This window comes from Echiichthys vipera (genome assembly GCF_963691815.1).
Source record: "Echiichthys vipera genome assembly, chromosome: 5".
Taxonomy (NCBI): Eukaryota; Metazoa; Chordata; class Actinopteri; order Perciformes; family Trachinidae; genus Echiichthys; species Echiichthys vipera.
Genome location: NC_139830.1, coordinates 10,335,650 through 10,355,942, shown reverse-complemented (window position 1 = coordinate 10,355,942; position 20,293 = coordinate 10,335,650). Strand labels below are relative to the sequence as shown.

At 40.0% G+C, this 20,293-nt stretch overlaps 2 protein-coding genes across 2 annotated transcripts; one reads left to right on the top strand and one right to left on the bottom strand.

Annotated features, from left to right (window-relative positions):
- Positions 1-2,759: 2,759 nt before the first annotated feature.
- Positions 2,760-7,421, top strand: slc33a1 (solute carrier family 33 member 1; the record flags this gene model as incomplete). Its single annotated transcript, XM_083914184.1, has 8 exons — positions 2,760-3,154; positions 3,272-3,425; positions 3,540-3,735; positions 3,860-4,059; positions 4,188-4,372; positions 4,464-4,581; positions 5,943-6,158; positions 6,256-7,421. 8 exons carry the CDS (start codon positions 2,760-2,762, stop codon positions 6,421-6,423), a joined length of 1,632 nt encoding a protein of 543 aa, XP_083770310.1. The 3' UTR covers positions 6,424-7,421.
- Positions 7,422-8,964: 1,543 nt separating this feature from the next.
- Positions 8,965-19,318, bottom strand: rps6kb1b (ribosomal protein S6 kinase b, polypeptide 1b). The gene is made up of 15 exons (XM_083914488.1): positions 19,169-19,318; positions 17,847-17,890; positions 17,642-17,762; positions 17,413-17,481; positions 15,450-15,597; positions 14,198-14,255; positions 13,785-13,885; positions 13,458-13,548; positions 13,211-13,301; positions 13,008-13,115; positions 12,842-12,904; positions 12,161-12,238; positions 11,395-11,502; positions 10,779-10,891; positions 8,965-10,305 (listed from the first exon to the last, which is right to left on the bottom strand). Exons 1-15 carry the CDS (start codon positions 19,235-19,237, stop codon positions 10,050-10,052), a joined length of 1,518 nt encoding a protein of 505 aa, XP_083770614.1. The 5' UTR covers positions 19,238-19,318; the 3' UTR covers positions 8,965-10,049.
- Positions 19,319-20,293: the final 975 nt, after the last annotated feature.

The window sequence follows — 20,293 nt, the reverse complement described above, 5'->3', positions numbered from 1 at the left end:
GATAATGTGCCATACACTAGAACAGTAGGCTTGTCTGATTAGCCTAAGGTTAATTAACCTATATTTCTGAAGAAAGACTGACCAAAAAAATACCCTAAATTATTCAAAACTGAACAAACAGCACGTCACATTCTTCACATTTTTAGATTCATATCTAAACAGAATTGATTGAAATGATGGAACAAATAATGTTTTACTCCATCTCTGCTCTCCTCTACTACAATGCAAATGAGCGGGTAGACTGGTGGACTGGTGGCTGGAGAGGTGCCAGTTCATCTCCTGGGCACTGCCGAGGTGCTGTTGAGCAAGGCACCGAACCCCCAACTGCTCGGGGCGCCGGTCACTGGCAGCCCCCTCGCTCTAACATCTCTCCTTAATTGCATGTATAGGTCCTGTTTGTGCATGTGTGTGTATTTCGGGCCTGTGTGTTTGTAACATGATTAATAATCAGAGTGAAAAAATGTAATTTCCCCGTTGTGGGATAAAGTAATTCTTCTTCTTCTTCTTCTTCTTCTAATCATCCATAAAGTAGTCCCATACTCTGGGAGAAAAGGAAGATGGTGAGTAGACAGTATATGCCCGAGACCCTTAACATTATGATTAACTAATTAAACAATTAGGTAAGCAGTGATACACACTGTTGGCTGTTTAAGACGAATACACTAGAAATGTAAGCACAATAAATGATTTCATACGGTCTATGTTCCATGTTTGAATGATATGATGAGCCTCTACGAAGTTGATTTATGGTGGCATGACTAAACAAAACAAAAAAATCCCTTTTCTACCCCCCCGATCCTGACACCAGATCTGCACCCTGTGTGGACGCCTTTAACTGTGTTCATTAAGTGGGCGTTTTGCTTAACTGATGTAATTATTGGTGTGGTGTTGCATGCCATGTCACGCCCCAAAGGATCATTATTAGACAATGGTGTTTGTGTGAGTGTCAGGATCATTTGAGTTTAAATCGCACTTGATGTCTGTTTCTTCCCCCCTTGTATGACACATGCTTTTTTAAATGAAGCGGAACTCCTTTCACTTGGGCTGTGACACGTCAGCTGTAGGCGTCGGACACATTTAGACGTCGCACACGCCGCACTTCCTGGTTTCTGCTGTGTTTCTTCCCACCGGTGTTGACTGTTATAAGTGACATACACGGTAGTAATTTCCTCGTGTTTCTTACCTTTTATTCAGATGCCACCAATGTGCGATTGAATAAAGAGACAATTGATCGACTTCCCGCTGATTTGCTCTGTAATTTAATTTAATTCAGCCGTTCTTGTTGATTTTCTCAAATTTGGCATGCTGTCCTCATCACCAGGTATGCATGCATTCATCATTCACTTTACCTTTGAACCCCAGGCATGCCCTTTGTGTGTATCCCTAATTAATCTTCAATATAAGATTTATTTTATCGTTTTGTTCACTTAACTGTGTCTTGTCCTTGGCAGCCGTTAACACATGAAATGATTGATGTGCTCCATAATCAGCCTGGATTGCTTTCTGTCAGCTGGCCAAGCAGTACCAGTATTAAGTCCGTTTGATACTCACATTAAAAACTATTATTACTATTATTTAAACCATTTCATTGAAATATGTCAAACCACTTGTGCAACGTAAATACGAATAATCCTCATGTATCACGAGGCTTGTCTTTGAATAATATACACAAGCGGTTTGCCATCTCCAGGTGGAAAGATAAGGGTGCATAATAGATTTAAGTTTTGTAAAACATCATAAAACAATCCTGACAAATATGTTATACAAAAGCAAGCATTGTGATACATGAGAAATACTAGTCTTTACCTTGCACAAGTGGTTTGACATGATTCAATGAAATGGTTTAAATGCATAATAGTTTTTTATCCTGAATATCAAACGGACTTAATACTGGTCCGGTGAGTGTCAGTGTGGACTCGGTAGTGTATGACTGATCAGTCACTTTGTTTCTTCCTCTTCTACTAAACAGCATGAACTACCAAGCTCTATCAATTCGGGGCTCTCACTTTTAACTAAACACAAATCTTTTTGTGTGCCCCCACAAGTGTTACCCTCACCCCTATAATCACTGTTTTTTGAATCCTATTGCACAGGTGTCTGCCTGTATCTGCTCTTTTTTTCCTGTCATGTGCAGTGTAAACACACATTATTAGGAGTCTGTTAGTCATCATTATAGTCTGAAACTCACTTGGTCTGTTTGCCACCTGTTTGATCATCACTTTTCTCTGCTTGTAGCTCACTGAATGTTTTCCAGCTCATCCTGTCGGCAGTTTCCTTGCAATACACAAACATGTCTGTTCAATATTGTTTTGTACTTTGCTCCCTTTGTGTGTTGTATCTTTTAAGACTGTTTTGGCAGTTTTTTATTAGATAGGACAGACAGGAAATGGGGTGAGTGAGAGAGGAGACATGCAACAAAGGGCCCCAGGTCCGAGTAAAACCCGCAGCCGCTGCCTTTAGGACCTTCAGCCTCTTTACATGGGGCGGCTGCTCTAACCGCTCTGCCACCGGCTGCCCCATGTATTGTATCTTTATTCTTGCTATGAACAGTCTGGTCTGTCCATAACTTTCTCTACTGTTGCCATTATGGCTACGCCTCCCTCCCAAAAACTAAATTTGAATCCTAATGGGATTCAAATTACAATTCATGGTAATTTCCGAGACTCGCAGTTATTTAGAAGCTGTTTCAGTACTTCTTTCTCACCCTGTTTATGCAGATTTGCTGAGGGAACAGAGGGTTTGATGCCCACTGCTCCAACATGGAGCACACAGATTTGATGACACACAAGAACGGGCGGCAGAGGAAGCTGGTGAGTGCCAGTCTCCCACCTGAACACCTGAGGAACATGGACAGCTCCTCTGAACCAGAAGAGGAAGCAGAGGGTCTCATCAGAGGGTCGGACTCAGAGGACAGGAGGCACAGAGTTCGGCCTGGGATTGGCGGCGAGTTGGGAAACGTGTTGCTACTTTTGTTCCTATACGTGCTGCAAGGGATTCCTCTGGGACTGGCTGGTAGCATCCCTCTGATCTTACAGAGTAAGAGTGTCAGCTACAAGGACCAAGCCTTCTTCAGCTTTGTCTTCTGGCCATTTAGTCTAAAGCTTCTCTGGGCGCCACTAGTGGACGCTCTCTACTTCAGCAGGTTTGGTAGAAGGTAAGAAGGATGCATGTATACTGTTTATGTTGATGTTTTCATCTATGTGAATATTTCTCACACTTTGCATCTTTTTCTCCTGATAATGTCACCGCCACCTCCGACCTGATCCTGCAGAAAGTCATGGCTGGTGCCCACACAGTACCTGCTGGGCCTCTTCATGATCTACCTTTCTATGACGGTCAATTCACTGCTGCAGAGTGAGGGGGGACCCAAAGTGGTAACACTCACTGCGGTCTTCTTTATGCTTGCCTTCCTGGCAGCCACACAGGTAGGCAATCTTAAACACTGTGACACAAACACACATTCAAGAAGATAAATAAATACATTCAAGTAGATAGTTTCTCTTCCGTCCTCCAATGGCTGTGCCTTCTCTGCTTCTAAGGACATAGCTGTGGATGGCTGGGCCCTCACTATGTTATCCAGAGAGAATGTGGGATATGCTTCTACATGCAACTCTGTGGGCCAGACAGCGGGATACTTCCTGGGGAACGTGCTCTTTCTTGCTCTGGAGTCTGCAGACTTCTGCAACAAATACCTCAGAGCAGAGCCCAAGGACACAGGCCTCGTCACCTTGCCAGGTATTATTAATCCCTGACCTAATATATTAATCAGAAAACTGTAATTTTGGTGTTACGTTACAACAGAGTAGTAATTGGCGTTGAATAAAGTGTATTTCCTAACATTTTTTTGTTCTTGCTGCAGACTTCTTGTTTTTTTGGGGAATAGTGTTCCTGGTTTCCACCACGTTGGTAGCCATCATTAAAAGGGAAAATGAGCACGGCAAAGGAAAGAAGAGAGTCCATGAGGAGACGCAGGGCGTTATGGAAACCTACAAGCTGCTGTTCTCTATCATCAAGATGCCCACTGTCTTCACCTTTTGTGCCCTGCTTCTCACTGCTAAAGTACTTGAGCTCTACTTGATACATTTGTGAAATATAACTTTGAAAGTGTTGCTTTGTCTGTTTGTTGCTTAACGTAAATATCCGCTGTGTATGAAAGATTTCTCCTGTTTCTTCTCCGTGTGTTTCAGATTGGCTTCTCTGCAGCGGATGCAGTGACCGGTCTTAAGCTGGTGGAGGCTGGAGTTCCCAAGGAACAGTTGGCATTGCTGGCAGTGCCCATGGTGCCTCTGCAGATCCTCCTACCTGTGATCATCAGTAAATACACAGCAGGACCTAGACCTCTGGATGTCTTCTACAAGGCCTTCCCTTTTAGGTTGCTACACACATAACGCACACAGGCTCACAAACTCATGCACACATTCAGTAAGCCAAAAGCTAACAGTGTTGCTTTGTTGTGCTTGCAGGTTGCTCATAGGGCTGGAGTACGCTCTGCTGGTGTGGTGGACCCCCAGTCTAAAACAAGAAGGAGGGTTCCCTGTGTACTACTATGCCATAGTGCTGCTTAGCTACGCGTTGCATCAGGTTTATATTTTCTGTTACTCTCTTTAATATCTTGTTGATCTCTTCTTTTATGCTTCCACTGCATAGTTATAGTTTTCATGGTAACAGGATCTCAGCTACATACAGACAGCAACAGACTGCTTCTAAGAAAGGGCTATTGACCCTCTACATGTTATCTACAGTAGACAGTCGGCTAATAAGTCTAATACTTTGTGATTTGTGACTTGTTCAGTGATTAGAACTCTTTCAAAGCCAGCCTTGTATGAAGTTTGAGGAGATTTTAAGATTTTGTGACACTGTTATCTCTAATACTGTAGTTGGTAGATTAACTCAAATCTTGAATATGATCAGCTTTACTTATCATAGGACCACCTCAGACTTTTATTAGCAACATTGGACAGTGTAGCTTGTTGGGACCTCTTGGTTATCAAAGGACCTGGTTGGTAACTCATTCTTATAAGGTATAGGTCTTTTTAGGTTGCAAGAGGAAAATGAATGTTGAAAATATATATACATATTTCTGTTTTTCAGGCAGGCCTTAGTAGGTTTTTGGTTTATGACCAAATACCTTCAGAACTAATGACACTCTCATCAGCTGTGTTTAGTGTTAATTAGCCAATGTTAGAATGCCAACATGCTAAACTAACATGGTAAACATTGCAACCTGCTAAACATCAGCATGTCAGCATCGTCATTGTATGCATGTTAGCATTTAGCTCAAAGCGCAGCATCAAAGTGCTGCTAGCATGGCTGTAGTTAGTTTTATTGTTTTGTCTTTATTATGTAGGAATTAAAGTCAAATGATCTGTGTCATCCATTAACAGGTTTATCAAAACATATGCTGTAGACACATGGATGGGTGTTTGTTGTTGTCCCATAATATATAATAATACATTACCTGTCCTGTATAACATACTATTATACAGTACAGATACAGAAAAGCCCTCAAGTGTTTAGATGAGTTCCTCTTTCATCTATCAACCTTGTCCCATTTCCTGTCTCTTCCTACAGATGTCACTGTGCAACAAAACAAAAAATTAGAAGTGTCGGGCACAGGGAAATGTTTATCCCATTTCTCTTTTCTGTTTTCATTACATTTCTGGCATATTTGAGTGAGGGAGGTAATGTTTCGTCTCTGTTTATTTGTGTTAAAACAGGATATGAAACACATTTGAACAGAGTTGTAGTTCTTTGGTTTAGGAATAATTGATTATATATTATCTTTCGTTCTGCCATCAGGTCAAAAGCCTCAACACAGCAGTAAAACAATTAAGAAAGATTCATGTAATGAGAATAAAGTCTTTAAATATGGTTTAGTGGTTTTATGGTTAAGTTTAACAATTGATCAGCTTTAACAAATGTTTTCCATGTTGCTGCACTAGGTGGCGTTGTACAGTATGTACGTGGCCTGCATGGCCTTCCATGCCAAAGTGAGCGACCCCCTCATCGGTGGGACCTACATGACCCTGCTGAACACCGTCACTAACCTCGGTGGGAACTGGCCCTCCACCGTGGCTCTGTGGATGGTGGATCCTCTGACCTCTAAGGAGTGTCAGGGGGCTGTCGGGCAGAGCTGCGGCTCCCTAGAGGAGGCGGGGGTAAGTAAACAGGGGAGGAAGGGAAAATCCGCACGATGGTGTATGTCATTACCGAGACTTGATAACTTGATTCCTTTATCTCTGTTCCCGTCTCCAGCTGTGCGTTAAGGAGGGCGGCGTTTGTGTGACGACGTTGGACGGCTACTACGTGGAGTCGGTGGTGTGCGTCGTGATTGGTTTAGCCTGGTGGGTGTGGTTAGGGAAGAAGATGAGGCGGCTGCAGGAACAGAGTCCCGCTGCATGGAGGTGCAGAGTTAATCAGTGATGACACTCAGTACCACAGACTCTTCTTTTTTTTCTTGCACCTCTGCATACTCTGCTCCACAAACAGCTGGACGGGGGACATGTTGTTATTTAGTCCCTCTGGTCCTGCTCTAGCTGCTGAGGTGGGAAACACTCCCACATTCTCACCCCTGTCACCTTGAAGTACATAAATCTGATGAAAGACATTTCTCTGGAGGTGATAGTCCTCATTGTTACTTGTGCTCAGTGTAACAGTGCCCTGGAAACTGAAACAACCGGTCAGACTAGCTAAGCCCTTTTTCTTCCTTTTCTTTTCTTTTTTTAAAAGTTTGTTTTGAAACCATATTCTGCTGCTTGGAACAGCCTAACCAAATGAGAGCTGGGTCAAAGTATATGTTGAAATAACTTTGTTTTTTTAACCTTCTCGGATAGCCAGTGTGTTGAGATTACTGTGTGAAGCACAAGTTAAGTTCTGTGCAGTTTTTGCCTTTTTTTACCCCAAATGTGAGCAGAAACTTCTTGAAATTTGAGCCCTTCAGGTAAAAAAAAAAAATCTTGTAAAGTAACATCAGTAATCTCAGCACTTCAGACTCTTGTAAACCTTCCTGGCAAGTCACCATTTATTCTTTATCAAAAGGATACTAAAGGGAAAAGACAAACAAAACATAATCTTCCAAACCAAGTGTATGCATTTGTGTGCATATCATTTCCTACTTGTCTCAAACTATCTGAGGTATGGCTGCAACTTACGGTTAGTTTCATTATCGACTAATCTGTAGATTATTTTCTAGATAAATCGCTTGGTCTATAAAATGTCAGAAAATAGTGAAACTGTTTCTCAAAGTCCAAGATGGTGTCTTCAAACGTCTTGTTTAGTCCATAAAAAAACCCAAAGATTTTCAGTTTAATATGATAGAAAACAGAGAAAGGAAGGAAATCCTTATTTGAGGGGCTGAAAACAGCGTTTTCTAGCGTTTGTGCATGAAAAATTCCCTTAACGATCAATTGATTATCAACATATTTAGCTATTCTTTTTCCATTGATCAACTAATCCATTAGTGGACCAATCGCTGCAGCTCTAATCTGAAGTGTCCTGATGCTGGTTAATCCAAGTAAGTTAAACTCTGTGTGAAGACTATCTTTTATTATTGCTGTTTGACTTCGATCTCAACCAATGTTTTCTTTTTTAAATGATTATTTAAATATATTTTTGTTCCTCTCAAGTGATTTGTGCCTTGTTTAGTGTTTCAAACTCTGTCAAAGCTAAACTTGTTTGAGACAGCAGGGGTTTTACAGTCATATGAAGATTTTGTGACACTGCAGAGTTTTCTGTAATACTGTAGTTTGGTAGATTACACAAAACGTGACTGAGGTCATCATTTCACTTTTCTTTTTTACATACTCCAAAATTAGCACACATTCCTTCATTATTATCAATATCATTGTCTTTCTGTTTTTCAGGCAGGTCTTCGTAGGTCTCACAGCAGTTACCAGTTTTAAAAATACATTATTATTGAGACACATTGTATGTTAAAGGTCAATATGCTGTTTACTGCCTGTCAATGCACACTTTATTTAGTTCTAATTAAGACATTTTAACATCCATAAAGTCAAGTTTTGCAGTGTAGATCCAGGGACTCTTGGCAGATCTCATCCGAGTGGGACATTAACACCAGCCTGAAAAGTATTTGAGTAAATCCTTTTAACAATTTAGATCCTGTACCAGCAGCTGTTTGTGTTTTGCATATTATATGTAAAACTGAATGTTCCTGTATTTTCTCTAAAGCCAGCGTTTATAATCCAACTGCTCTGTCAAATGTAAAAGTACACAATCAGGGTTCATTCAAGGTAGGTTTCATTACTTCTGTCCACTTCATGGATCACAGGTAAAAGGTCAAACGTTTTTAGATTACTATGGTAGCAGTTTTTTTTTAATATCATTTTTTTGGCCATAAGTCCTCATGTATCAGTTTGGTTGACTTCATACTCCTGCACGTTTGTTTGGATGTTCATTGGGCCTTTTGTTTATGTTTGTTTCAGCACATCACTGTAATGTGACAGCACTTCCTCTGAGAGCCCTTTTTTCCATTAACAGGGCACCACGTTTGTTGTTTTGATTTTCTCTGACCAACATATTGGACCGTGTAACTCTTGACTTCAGCATTATATGCATTTGTTTTTTAAATATTTTAGATAAAGGTTTCAGATCAGTTAACTGTTATTTCAGCGGCAGGAAATTCAGTTTTGATTTATCTGACGTGACCTCATAAACCTTTAATTGAAGATTTGTTATTTTGACTTTGCACAGCTTTGATTCATGATGACTCCAAATCCCAAATCATACAATGTAAAAGGATAGCACAGGGGGACGGTATAGTGAGAAATTAAAATATTCTAGTAGCAGAGCTGCGAGGAGCTTTGACATTCATAAGATGCAATTATGAGATTTAAAACCAATCTTTTATGTAATTAAAAAAAACAAAAACATGCACACTTGTGACGTCTCTAAATGTTTTATCTGAATCTTTGAATACAAACGATGGTATACACAAAAGACAACACATTCTGTATTTTTTTTTTTACTTTTTATTATAATTTTCCTTGCTTTTCGGGTCTTCTAAAATTTCCCTCCTAAAACAAGTGAATGCTGATGCGAGAGGCTGTTTTTGGAGCATTAAACAACAACTGCAGACAGTGTCCAGATCAACTGGTGCCACAACCTCCAGTAGGAGTTCACTCCAGGGGTCAGTGAGAGGTCTTACGTCCCGTCACCGCCGAGGCCCCCAGTCTCCTGGGCGGTTTGATGTTTTGGGTGGTCATGGCGATGTGTCAACTAATCCAGTGATACATCCCACAGTGTAGTACGCCTGAAGTATGGTTCCCACATCAAATAAGCCATTCAGTCATCCACAACACCAATGCTGAAAGAATGTAAAAAGTCAACGTTTTTTTTCTTGTTTAATTTAGGCTCTGATTCATCACTGATGTATAGCACAGTTAATGCATCCATTTTGTAAAACATTGTAAGACATAAAGCTGTATTCATCAATACCATACGCCCTGCTTGTCCGCTGCTCACAATGATCATTTCTTTGATCTTTTTCAATAATAAACCTAATTCCTATCGTTTCATTCAGAGCCAGGAAGCATTTTTTTTTGTCTATGAAGAACCGTCAGAATCTCCAAATGGAAGCAGTTTCTCATTTGAATTCATTCAAATAGCACAAAGCACTTTGGACGTCATCTTGTACAGTAGACCTACTGCATTTTAGAGTAAATCGCTTGCATACTGTGTGATTCATTATCACATTAGATTTCCAGGTTGCACAAAAAGCTGTCGCTCCTCGAAAGGTTTCCAGTCCTACTAGTCCAGTTCAGAAAACGGAGGGTAGGTCATGAGACCTGAGGTGTCAGAGGAGCAGTGGCGAGGCGGTGATGTCGGTAGCACTTAACTGCAGCACGCTGGAGTCCCAGACCCACGCACAAACTCCAGGCTGTGACAGTATATGGAGTGTGCGGATGTGCAATTTTGGATTTGAATTGTCTCTAGCATCCATATCTTTTTGCTTTGTTTCTTAAAAAATATCAACAACAAAAGAAAAAAAAAAAAGAGTCAAGAAATAAACTCTCCTAAAGAGGCGCAGTGGGTCATAGGTTCATACGTAAATGCTCGGGCCGTTTGGCCGCGACAGGATAGGTCTGCTGTTTCATCTGAGCCAGGTTGACCCCGGTAGGCTGACGGATGGGGAGAGGGGCCGAGGCTTCGTTGCTTGATGTGACGTCCATTTGCTCTGGGGTGGACAGCTCCATGGCCTGGTCCTGAGGTGACTGGAGGACACTTGGTCCTCCGCCGGGGAGAAGGGGACTCCGGGCCCAGCTTTCCCCCCCTGAGAACTTGACTGGGCTGAAAGGACGAGAGGAGGGAAACAGGCAGATGTCACTGAGAGGCATTTGTAGGGACATGGAAGATCTATTTTCATGTGTATTTTTCCTTTATTTTTGCTCCTCCAGAGTTACTCTACATTATTAGACAAAATAATTACATTTAATATGCCATAAACTGTTGTTTTCAAGTGTGTAATTGCTAGCTACCATGCAAACAAACAACCCTCTATGAAACGGATTTAAGCGGCACATTTAGTGGGACTATAGTCTAAATGTATTTATCACAAATGTGCATTGGGACTGCCAGACTTTCTTTGGCCTCAGATCGAGTGACTGGAAAACACAAATTGAAAATTTGAGTGCATCAAGTTGAGGCCAGGTCTATCAATAAGAAATGTCAGGAATTGAAATAAACCCCACTGTGGGAATATGGTGTTTACCAGTGAAGGACGTCAACCAGTACAAGTGCCTGCTGCAGACACGCCGACGTACCTGAGAGGTGTTCTCGGGCTGCCCACGATCCGTCGAGGTGAGCGGATTTTTGGCTCAAACGAGAACCTTTCTTTAATGTTTTCCAGGACTGACGGAGCAACGTATGTGAAACCCTACAGACACAAAGACATCAGAGACAAACACAGGTGCAGTTTTGGGCACTGTCACATCTGAGGAAGACAAAGTCAGCAATGCCGTGATATTTGTTGCTCCACCTGACTGATTTATTTCTTGTTATTTACGCTGCTCTGTGATGTAATGTGTCTTTTACATTACATACAAGGTGATATTATTGCGATTAACTTCATGGGCACAATGCTTATTATTATGCCTGTATAAAGAATGGCACGTTTATTGTGCAAACTTGTAGTGTCTTTGTGAACATTAAGTAACTGAATAGGGAAGTAATAAAGATGAAAGAACCAATGAGTTTTTCATACTGAATTGCAGAGGATAGTAATGGGAATGCAACATATCGGGATCCATCTCATCTATCCATCTTATCATTAATTCAATCATTCATTTGCAAGTAAATGGTTCTTTTTTTTGGAGTCTTTCTGTTGTGCTCGATTAATAAAACACACAAAAGACAGGGAAATGTAGTCAGAGACGTTACCAGGAAGGCTTGATTGGCACTCTCACTGAGGGTTGAGTCATCCGGGCTGTCGACAGGTGTCTGACTGGTGAACTTCGAGTCAAACTGACTCACGTCTTCAGCTGATTGCTGCAGAGATAGAAGGGCAGACAAACACAGGTGAGGAGGTGCAGCAACATGAGTAGATGTGTCAACTAACAACACGTAGGTCTGAAACAAGAGAAGACCTGGGCTCAATTCCCCAAACTTGTTCAGTTGGTTTAATCCGAGAAGGTTACCTGAATTCAACCGCATCTCAATATCACAAAAAAACTCAAGCTACACAGATAGCATTGGTTGTGAATTCACAGAGATCTAATTTCAACATGCTCTTAAACTCCAAGTGGACCTGCAGTGTCCAACTCAGGCAAAGGCCGTACTGAATTAGGAAAAAGGGAGTTTAAGTTTGCGGCTCCGTCTGATTTGAACCAGTTACAAAACCACCTGAAACTTCGGGAGTTGGTTTCACTGGACACATTTAAAGTGATGCTGAAAGACTTGGAAGCCGTCACATCTGGCTGTCAAGGTTTTGAATTATGTTTTGATATCTTAGAATGAAGATGTTATTTCTTACTTGTTTCCATGTAATTGTGCCATGTTTGCTGGTCTAAAGCTGTTACTTGTGCTGCTGCCTGTCTTGGTCAGGACTTTTTTTAATATCACTGGGTCTTTTCCCTTGTTAAACAAAAGTTTAAAAATACAATAAATAAATAAAGATCTCCTTGTGGTCTGCTCCTCTGACACTCACCAGGAAAGGTTTGAAGGGAGGTTCCACTTTCCGAGCCAGCAAATCCTCCCAGTTGATGGTTCGAAAGAAGGGATGAGCCTGTAGGAATCAAATTCAGAGGGCCATAAAACATAGCTTCGAATTCTGGGAAATGTTAAACAAACCTCTGTTCATGCAACCACAGCTTTTTCCGATGTACGAGAGTGTGAGTATTAGTACCAGTATGTCCTGAGAGGGTTTATGGGACATGTACTATATTATGATCTCTGGGTTTGCAGAGTTTTGCTTCACAAACAAAGCCACACTTAAATAAAATAGTCCCTCTGTAACTATGTTTCGTAGGGGAACAGTTTTTAAGTAACAATCCACATAAGAAAGTTAAAGTCTGTGTTCAGTTAATTCAGAGATTTCTTTCAAAACACATTATACAGGTTGGAAAATGACTGCAGTCAACATGTGAAAAGACTGTTATTCATGTCAAAATGAATTATGGAGCATTGAACAGTTTTTCACATGTTTTGGGTTTAGCTTGGTATTGTGAGAGGGCCCTTATTTTTTTTCATACTTGACAATATTTTATTCATTCAAATTTGGCTGAGTGGTTAATAACACATTTTCTGTAGTGTGACAAACTCAATTCCCACTTAATTAGTGCACTGCTGTTCACAATATTACATATCAGGTAATAATATTTATCCTCACCTGCACCTCTGTGGCATCTCCTGCCCCCGCTCCCAACCGTGACGAGGCGTTTCTCTTCAACAACTGCACAACCAGCAGTCAAATGTCAAAAGAATACTTACACAACAACTCCTCACTTATTTTGGATAAACACATGCGGTATAAGCTTTAAACAAACAGGAGATACCCGTTTCAGGAGATCTCTTGCTTCTTGTGTGAGGTAGGGTGGGAGGCTGAGCTTACACTTCAGGATCTTGTCAATGGTCTTTTTTCGGTTTTCACCAGTGAACGGTGGCTAGAGCGGGAAAAGAGGAAGAAGTCACGCAAACATTCCTAAATTATGATTCCTATTTTATAACAGTGCACTAAAAAGAGAAACGCTGAACTGACCGCTCCTGTGAGCATGTCGTACATCAGAGCGCCCAGACTCCACCAGTCCACCGCTCGGTTGTGTCCGCTTCTCATCAAGATCTCTGGAGCCCTGCAACCATACCAGAGCACATTTCTTACTAAAGTCAACAATAAGCATGAAAGAAGAGGGAGAGCAAGTACACGAGTGAGTGAGGAAGCATAATTGTATGCAAGTAAATCCAAGAGTGAGTGTGATTGAAGGGGTGAGGAGGAAAATGAGACTTACATGTATTCAATGGTACCGCAGAAAGTGTGGGTCACTGTGCCGTCGTGAATTGACTCTTTGCACAGTCCAAAGTCTGTCAACTTTACATGGCCTGGGAGGGAAACAACACAAATGCAATGATATACAATTATTTATTTCGGATATACAAAGATATCTGTGTTATATAACAACAACGTCTATTACTATTATTTATGTGATGTGCATGATATTTGTGCATATGGACGGTTATGTTTTAAGGTCAAATAGAAGACATTTAAGTCCTTTTTTTTTGGAAATGTCATGCATGAAAGTTTGAGTTAATACCATCACATGTATACAAACACACACCATGGTTGTTGAGCATGATGTTCTCAGGCTTTAGGTCTCTGTAGATGATGCCCTTCTGGTGCAGGTGGCCCAGAGCCATGGAAATCTCTGCCAGGTAGAAGCTAAAGAGAAAAAAACATTGATAGAAAATATTCAACTTCATGAGGATCCACCAATCTATGGTATCAATGCATGATATGTTTGCAGTCAGTTTAACCCAGTGTTAGGTTTGTTATACTGATGAGGAAGCACAAGTACTGTTGCTATAGTCACCTGCAGTTTAACATTCTTATGTGCTTATTTAAAGAATAATTAAACTGTGTTGGAGGTGGGCTAACATACAACTTGAACATGCATTTTCTATGGTGATTTTGTAACAGATGGTCCCGACAGTCTGAGGTTCCACACTCAATATAAAAATGAACGCCACTCACCAGGCTGTGTCTTCCATGAAGATGCCCTCCCTCTCCAGCTGCATGAAAAGTTCTCCTCCTGCAGAGGTGAACAAGGTTTTATGCTGTTAACACAGATGACACGCCGGGGCTGGGCTTCAAAAAGTTGAATCTTCATTTAAAAAGATCCAATATTGATTCATAAAACCCTGAGATCAATTCAAGAGACCAGCGGGACGGCCGGCATTCACTGGAGAAGACATCCACCAGTACCAAGCACGTCATACTGAATTAAGGTGAAAGTTGGTGAGGGAAAAAGTGGTATGGCCATTTTCAGGATGTCTTCAGATATATTTTTCTGTTAGTTCAACACTCTCTAACTGTAGAGTTTCGTTTGATTGTGTTGATCGCTGTGGTGTGGGTATGTCAAATAAATAGTACATTAATGCAACTGCTTTGGGGTCAGTTCTTGGTGTAAACATTGTTTTTAATAAGAGTTTCTTAGAGAGTTCCCACACATTTTCAATTCCAAAATTCCCTACTTTTCCAGACTCCCATTTCCAGAATTCTCACAGGATTTTACAGCAAAGTATTTTATTCAAGCGAAGTGCAATTAATAACTGTGAACCTGCAACCCCTACAGACAGTAAGAGTAGGGATGAACAATTTACCAGTAACTACAAAAGAAAACATAAGTCTTTGCTTCATTGGCTTTAGATGGAATAAAAATACTTATAAATTAATAAAATAATAACAAATTAAAATAAATCATGAATAAAATATAGACGAAATGTATGGAAGAGAGTCGGTAAATGAGAATAGCAGTCGCACGGTAACCACAGTAACCTGACAATATACAGCCAGCTTGATGAGTTTCATATCATCTACAGGTCGGCTATGTTGCGTTAATAAACTTGTTGTGATTTGTATATATTAATATATGTTATTTTAGAAAGTGTGATTATAGTCTGGAAACACAAACATTTTTCCACTCATTTCCCTGCTTCTGTTTACAGCATTAGTTCTCTGACCATCTAAATTGGTATTGTAACTGAAATCTCCCAAATTGAATGAAATCAGAATCAAATCGATTCAGGAAATCAGTGACAATACTCAGCAAACATACTGCACATCTCTACCAACTCCAAAAGGTTGTGTGGCTGACCCTCACTACTGAGCTCCCTGGAGGAGACAAGCAGGAAGAAGTGTTTTCACACCCTCATATACTTTTATCTTCCTGCACAGTGTGTGTTTAGACCATTTGTGTGTGTGCGTGCACATTTCTCGTACTGACCGCTCAGGTACTCCAGGATGAGATACAGCTTCCCTCCTGTCTGGAAGGCGTAGATGAGATCAACAATGAATGGATGCTTCACCTCCTCCAGGATGTTCCTCTCTGCCTTTGTGTGGGCCGTGTCCTTGGCGTTGCGTACAATCATAGCCTGGTGGCCCCACCCCCGAAGAACATCAACATTAGTCAGGAGGCAGATGGAGACGTGAAACAATGGGCATGTTTTGATCCACGCACATGTGAAATGCTCCGAACAACAGGCTGTGTATCACTGATAGAGAGGAAGTTATTATTCCATTATCTCAAGGGAAGGGGTCCAACTATGTCACTGAGAGACAGGAGTGACATTTCTTAATTATTGACCTAGTTTCACTAATAAATAAAGTGTAATAAACTCAGATCATGCCATTTCTAACATTTGAAGTGAAATCCTTAGCTCTGACAATGGTTCATTGATATTCACTAAAAGAAAAGCTAGGCTTTATAATGACTAATGAGAATAATGAACCCAACACAATGAGCACTACTGTGGTTATATATGTACAGTGCTTTCTGTTCCTACAGCTCTCTACACTCTTCCTCTCTGCTACTCTGGGTGATGTATACGATTGCTGGTGTCTCAGCTTTGAGTGTCAGAAATACAACAACAGATGGAGCTCCAATGGAGGGACTCAGGTTTTATTTTAAGGGGGCAGGATTCATTCATACATTTATATTTCTTGACAATTCACTTTATGAATCATATATTTTCAGCCACTATCTGGGCCTTTAACTACTTTACTGGACCACCAATAATTGTCAAAAATAACGGTCATCTAACTGCTAACTGCTCTACGTTGTTACGGGCTGTTGCATCTGTTGTATAATGTGTGTTTATGAAGCATCTCAGAATCACTACGGTTCAAACTTAGATTTAAGTTATTTATGAGCCTTTCACACACAGACACACACAGCAAGGAGTCAAGGTTCTCATTCAAGAGCAAATAACATAATTGGTATATGACACTTATTAATTAATCATTTATTAATTAATGTTTTTCTCTGTGTGAAATCGACACATTCAAAAAAGGCTAATTTAGAAATTATGTAAATGAGGTCAATCTAAATTAATTAAGCATACAGCATTATGTCACTTGTATCAAGAGCTAATTAAGATCATAAAAAGACTACAAATAAATTTAATCTGAACATAAAAATTACACAAAATTAACATGTTAGTATATAATTACAGTTTTGTTGCCTGATAATTGCTGTTGCAAATTTATTTTCTTGTTTTTAATTGAGTGTAATTTGCAATAACATTTGGCCTTTTCCTGCAGTGGACTCACTTCGGATTAAAATCTGAATTTTACCACAATTCATTTTTTTTGAAAGATCTCTGTATATACTATGTATTGTGTATTTACACAGCTGCTGGAGCGTATCTTGCATATTTGTCATATCACTGTCTAGCCAAGTTTCGTCAGCTCTCCTGAAGCATGGAAAAGACGGAAAAAGCATAAATGCAGGACTGCATATGTACCTCCGAGAATTTTGGGCAAGTCAGGACTGATTTCTTACTCTGAGATGCTTCATAAGAACAGGCCCTGGGTTCTACCCCCAAACTACAGACCTTTATCAAAGCTGTGCAGCCACTTTGGAGCCGAACGACTGGTTGAAATCTGGCAGGTCTTCAACAAGTCACTGGGGTCATTTTAGCCAATCAAGCAGAAGCAGTGTGAATATCAAGCAGAATCTAATGGGCTGAGGCAGAGTGTTTTAAGTGCCAAGGCTGCAGCAGCGCAGATGGCTCTCTACCAACTAGCAGTGAAATCTTACCCCACCACTGGCTTCAAGGACAGCCAATATTTGCAGACAGAAGCAGCACAATGTTTATTTGTAAGAACAATCATGCAATTACATTCACAGGATACAAATACTGAGAGCAGCTACTTTAATCGAAGTGATTTACGCAGAAAAAAAGTACCTTTTTTAAAACTTTCATGGCAAATATTTTGCCCGATGCGGCGCCGACAACTTTTCGAACTTGAAAAACCTGCACAGAAGGGCAAACGATTGACATGTTTTAAATAAATCAACTTAACTCAGTTCTTCACATTAGAGGGGGAATTTAATCCAAAGTGTGCATTTGTAGGAGTGTGTGCCGGTTAAGAGTACTTTCTCAAAGCTTGCTGCTTCTTGGGTACCACAAGTACCTTTCCATAACCACCTTTCCCCAGGACCCGCAGCAGCTCAAAGCACTCCGGTCTGATGTTCTCCGTCCCCTGATTGACGTTGTCCTCCGATATCTCAATCTTCTCACAGTCGTCCATGTTGCTGCAGAGACACATTTATTGCATTTTGATTTATTTTTTTAATCATACACAAAGACAAGCACCGAAGGACATTTTGAATACTTACAACTCAAATCCACTGCACTGGTCCATGATATCACCGATTTGAATCTGGAAGGAAAAGTAGAAAACAACATAAACGCAGGAATCACAGTTTGTTAAGTAACTCTTTTTTAGTCAACATCTCTGTAGGAGCGTTTGACCGCTGTACATTTTTTGTATTTTCTTTTCTTTCTTGTGTTCAAACATGTGGTGCCTATCAAAATAATGTGATGGTAAAGCATTTATAATACTTGTCATCCTAAAATAAATAGCTATAAACAGGGTAACGGCCGCTATAAAAGCTTATTGATGTGGTCATTTTCTTCTCCACTTTGAGGACTTGCTGCTATTCTGTTTTGATATAATTGTAAAAAGAATATTTATGCGTTTTGGATGAACGAAACAAGATATTTCAACACATCACTATGGATCCAGGAGACTGTGATGGGCATTCTTCTGCTATTTTATGTCACTTTATAAACACAAAACAACAAATCTATTAATGGAGAAATTAACTGTCAGATGAATTGATAATGTAAATAGTTGCTGTCACAGCCCAACTTAGATTATATCCTACTGTATAATAACTTTAAATGTGTGTCTTCACATGATTACAGGAGTTGTGATGTGACAACACACAAGAGCTACTGTGGTGTAATATTTACCCAATCCATGCTACATGGAAACATGATGCAATAGATCAAGCAACAGTTGTTTTAATCTTAATGTTTCTGCAGATAATCATTATCTACTGTAATAAAAAGGGTGAAAGGGCTTGTTTGGCTGCAATAGGATACTAGTTTGAGAATTGCATTAAACAGTATTTACTCATGATTTAATAATAATTCATAAATAAATAAAAAGGTAATTATTATTTCATAGTAGTAGTGTGGTGCTGGTGTGAACTGGACAGAAACACAGGCACCAGCAGCTTCAAGTCCATGGTTACAGTCCTCCACTCTGTAACACTCCTGCCAAAATAAACTGTTGCACACGGAGCCACATTTATCACTGCAGCACCTCTGGCCAAGTAAGGCTCTGCTCGCACAACTCCAACATGACAGCGACGGTTTTTAAACGAGATGGCTTTAAAAGCACATGCAGTCCGTCCACAGCTGTCAATACTAGTAAAATAAAGACAAGTGACAGCTCTGTCATGATCGCTGTCAGGCTAACGGGGCATTAGCCTCTTGCTAATCCTGTTTGAAAAAGGCCTGGGAGCTCCGGCTGCAGGAGGAGCAGGCCTGCGGTGGCTACAGGGCTAACGGCTAACAAGCTAACAGCTAGCAGCTCCTGAAGAGTTTCGGCTGTGACAACTCTTCAGTTACGTTCAACGTCTTCCTTTACCTCCTCGTTTTCATCGTCGGAGACATTTTCCTCCGGCTGGTCCAAATCAATGTCAAACACTCCTGCCATGGCAGCGCTTCGCTCACAGTATCGCTCTGTCACAGACCGCAAGAAAAGCAGGCGTCCCCCACCTCATGGACAAACACACACGGCCGCCATAACCGGCTACTACACTGAGCATGCGCACTGCAGCAGGCAGCGAAAGGGGCGGAAACCCGAACGACTCCCTTTAATTTATTTATTTATTTATTTATTTATTTATTTATTTGTATTAACGGTTTTTCAAATGTACTTTCATCTGTCAAATACATTAAAATGGTGGAAAAAGTTGGCACAAGAAAAAACAGGATTTACAGACAATAAACTACAGGATATAAGTACAATAATGTTATTTTATTTTTTTATTTACTTTTTTTCAAATGTACTTTATACATTAAAATAGTGAAAATGTTGGCACAAGAAAAAACAGGATTTACAGACAAAAAATTACAGGACACAAGTACAATAATATTTTATTTTTATGTTTTTTTAATATTTTTATTAACGGTTTTTCAAATGTACATTCATCCGTCAAATAGGCTACATTAAAATAGTTCTAAAACCATAAAATAAGATAAAATATACATACATTTTTTTAAAGAGTTATAGGAGGGCAATTCAACAGTATATTCACTACATGTTAAATATTATATACACATTCATACCAATATTTTATACCACACTGTAGATACTCTAGATGCAAGACTTAAAAAAAAAAATATATAAATATATATATTTTTATTAATAAATTTGAATAAAGTCAGAATTCTGAGTTTAAAGTCAGAACTCAAATACATTTTTTTCCTGTGTGGCCCTAATCCTCTTCTGTAAAAGTCAAATCAAATAAATGCTGAAAAACATACCCCAATAAATGATTCCTAAACCTGGCCCCCATCAAAAGGACCTGGATCCAGAATAACTACTCTGATACAAAATACTGGAATGCAATAAATGGATTCTGTCTTAAAACCATTGTAATCTTTCATCCATGTTGAAGAAACCATTATCTCTGATGTTTTTTATGTCTGTCCATTCATACATAATAAAAACAAATATTATTATGACTACCACAAATGCACTTATGAT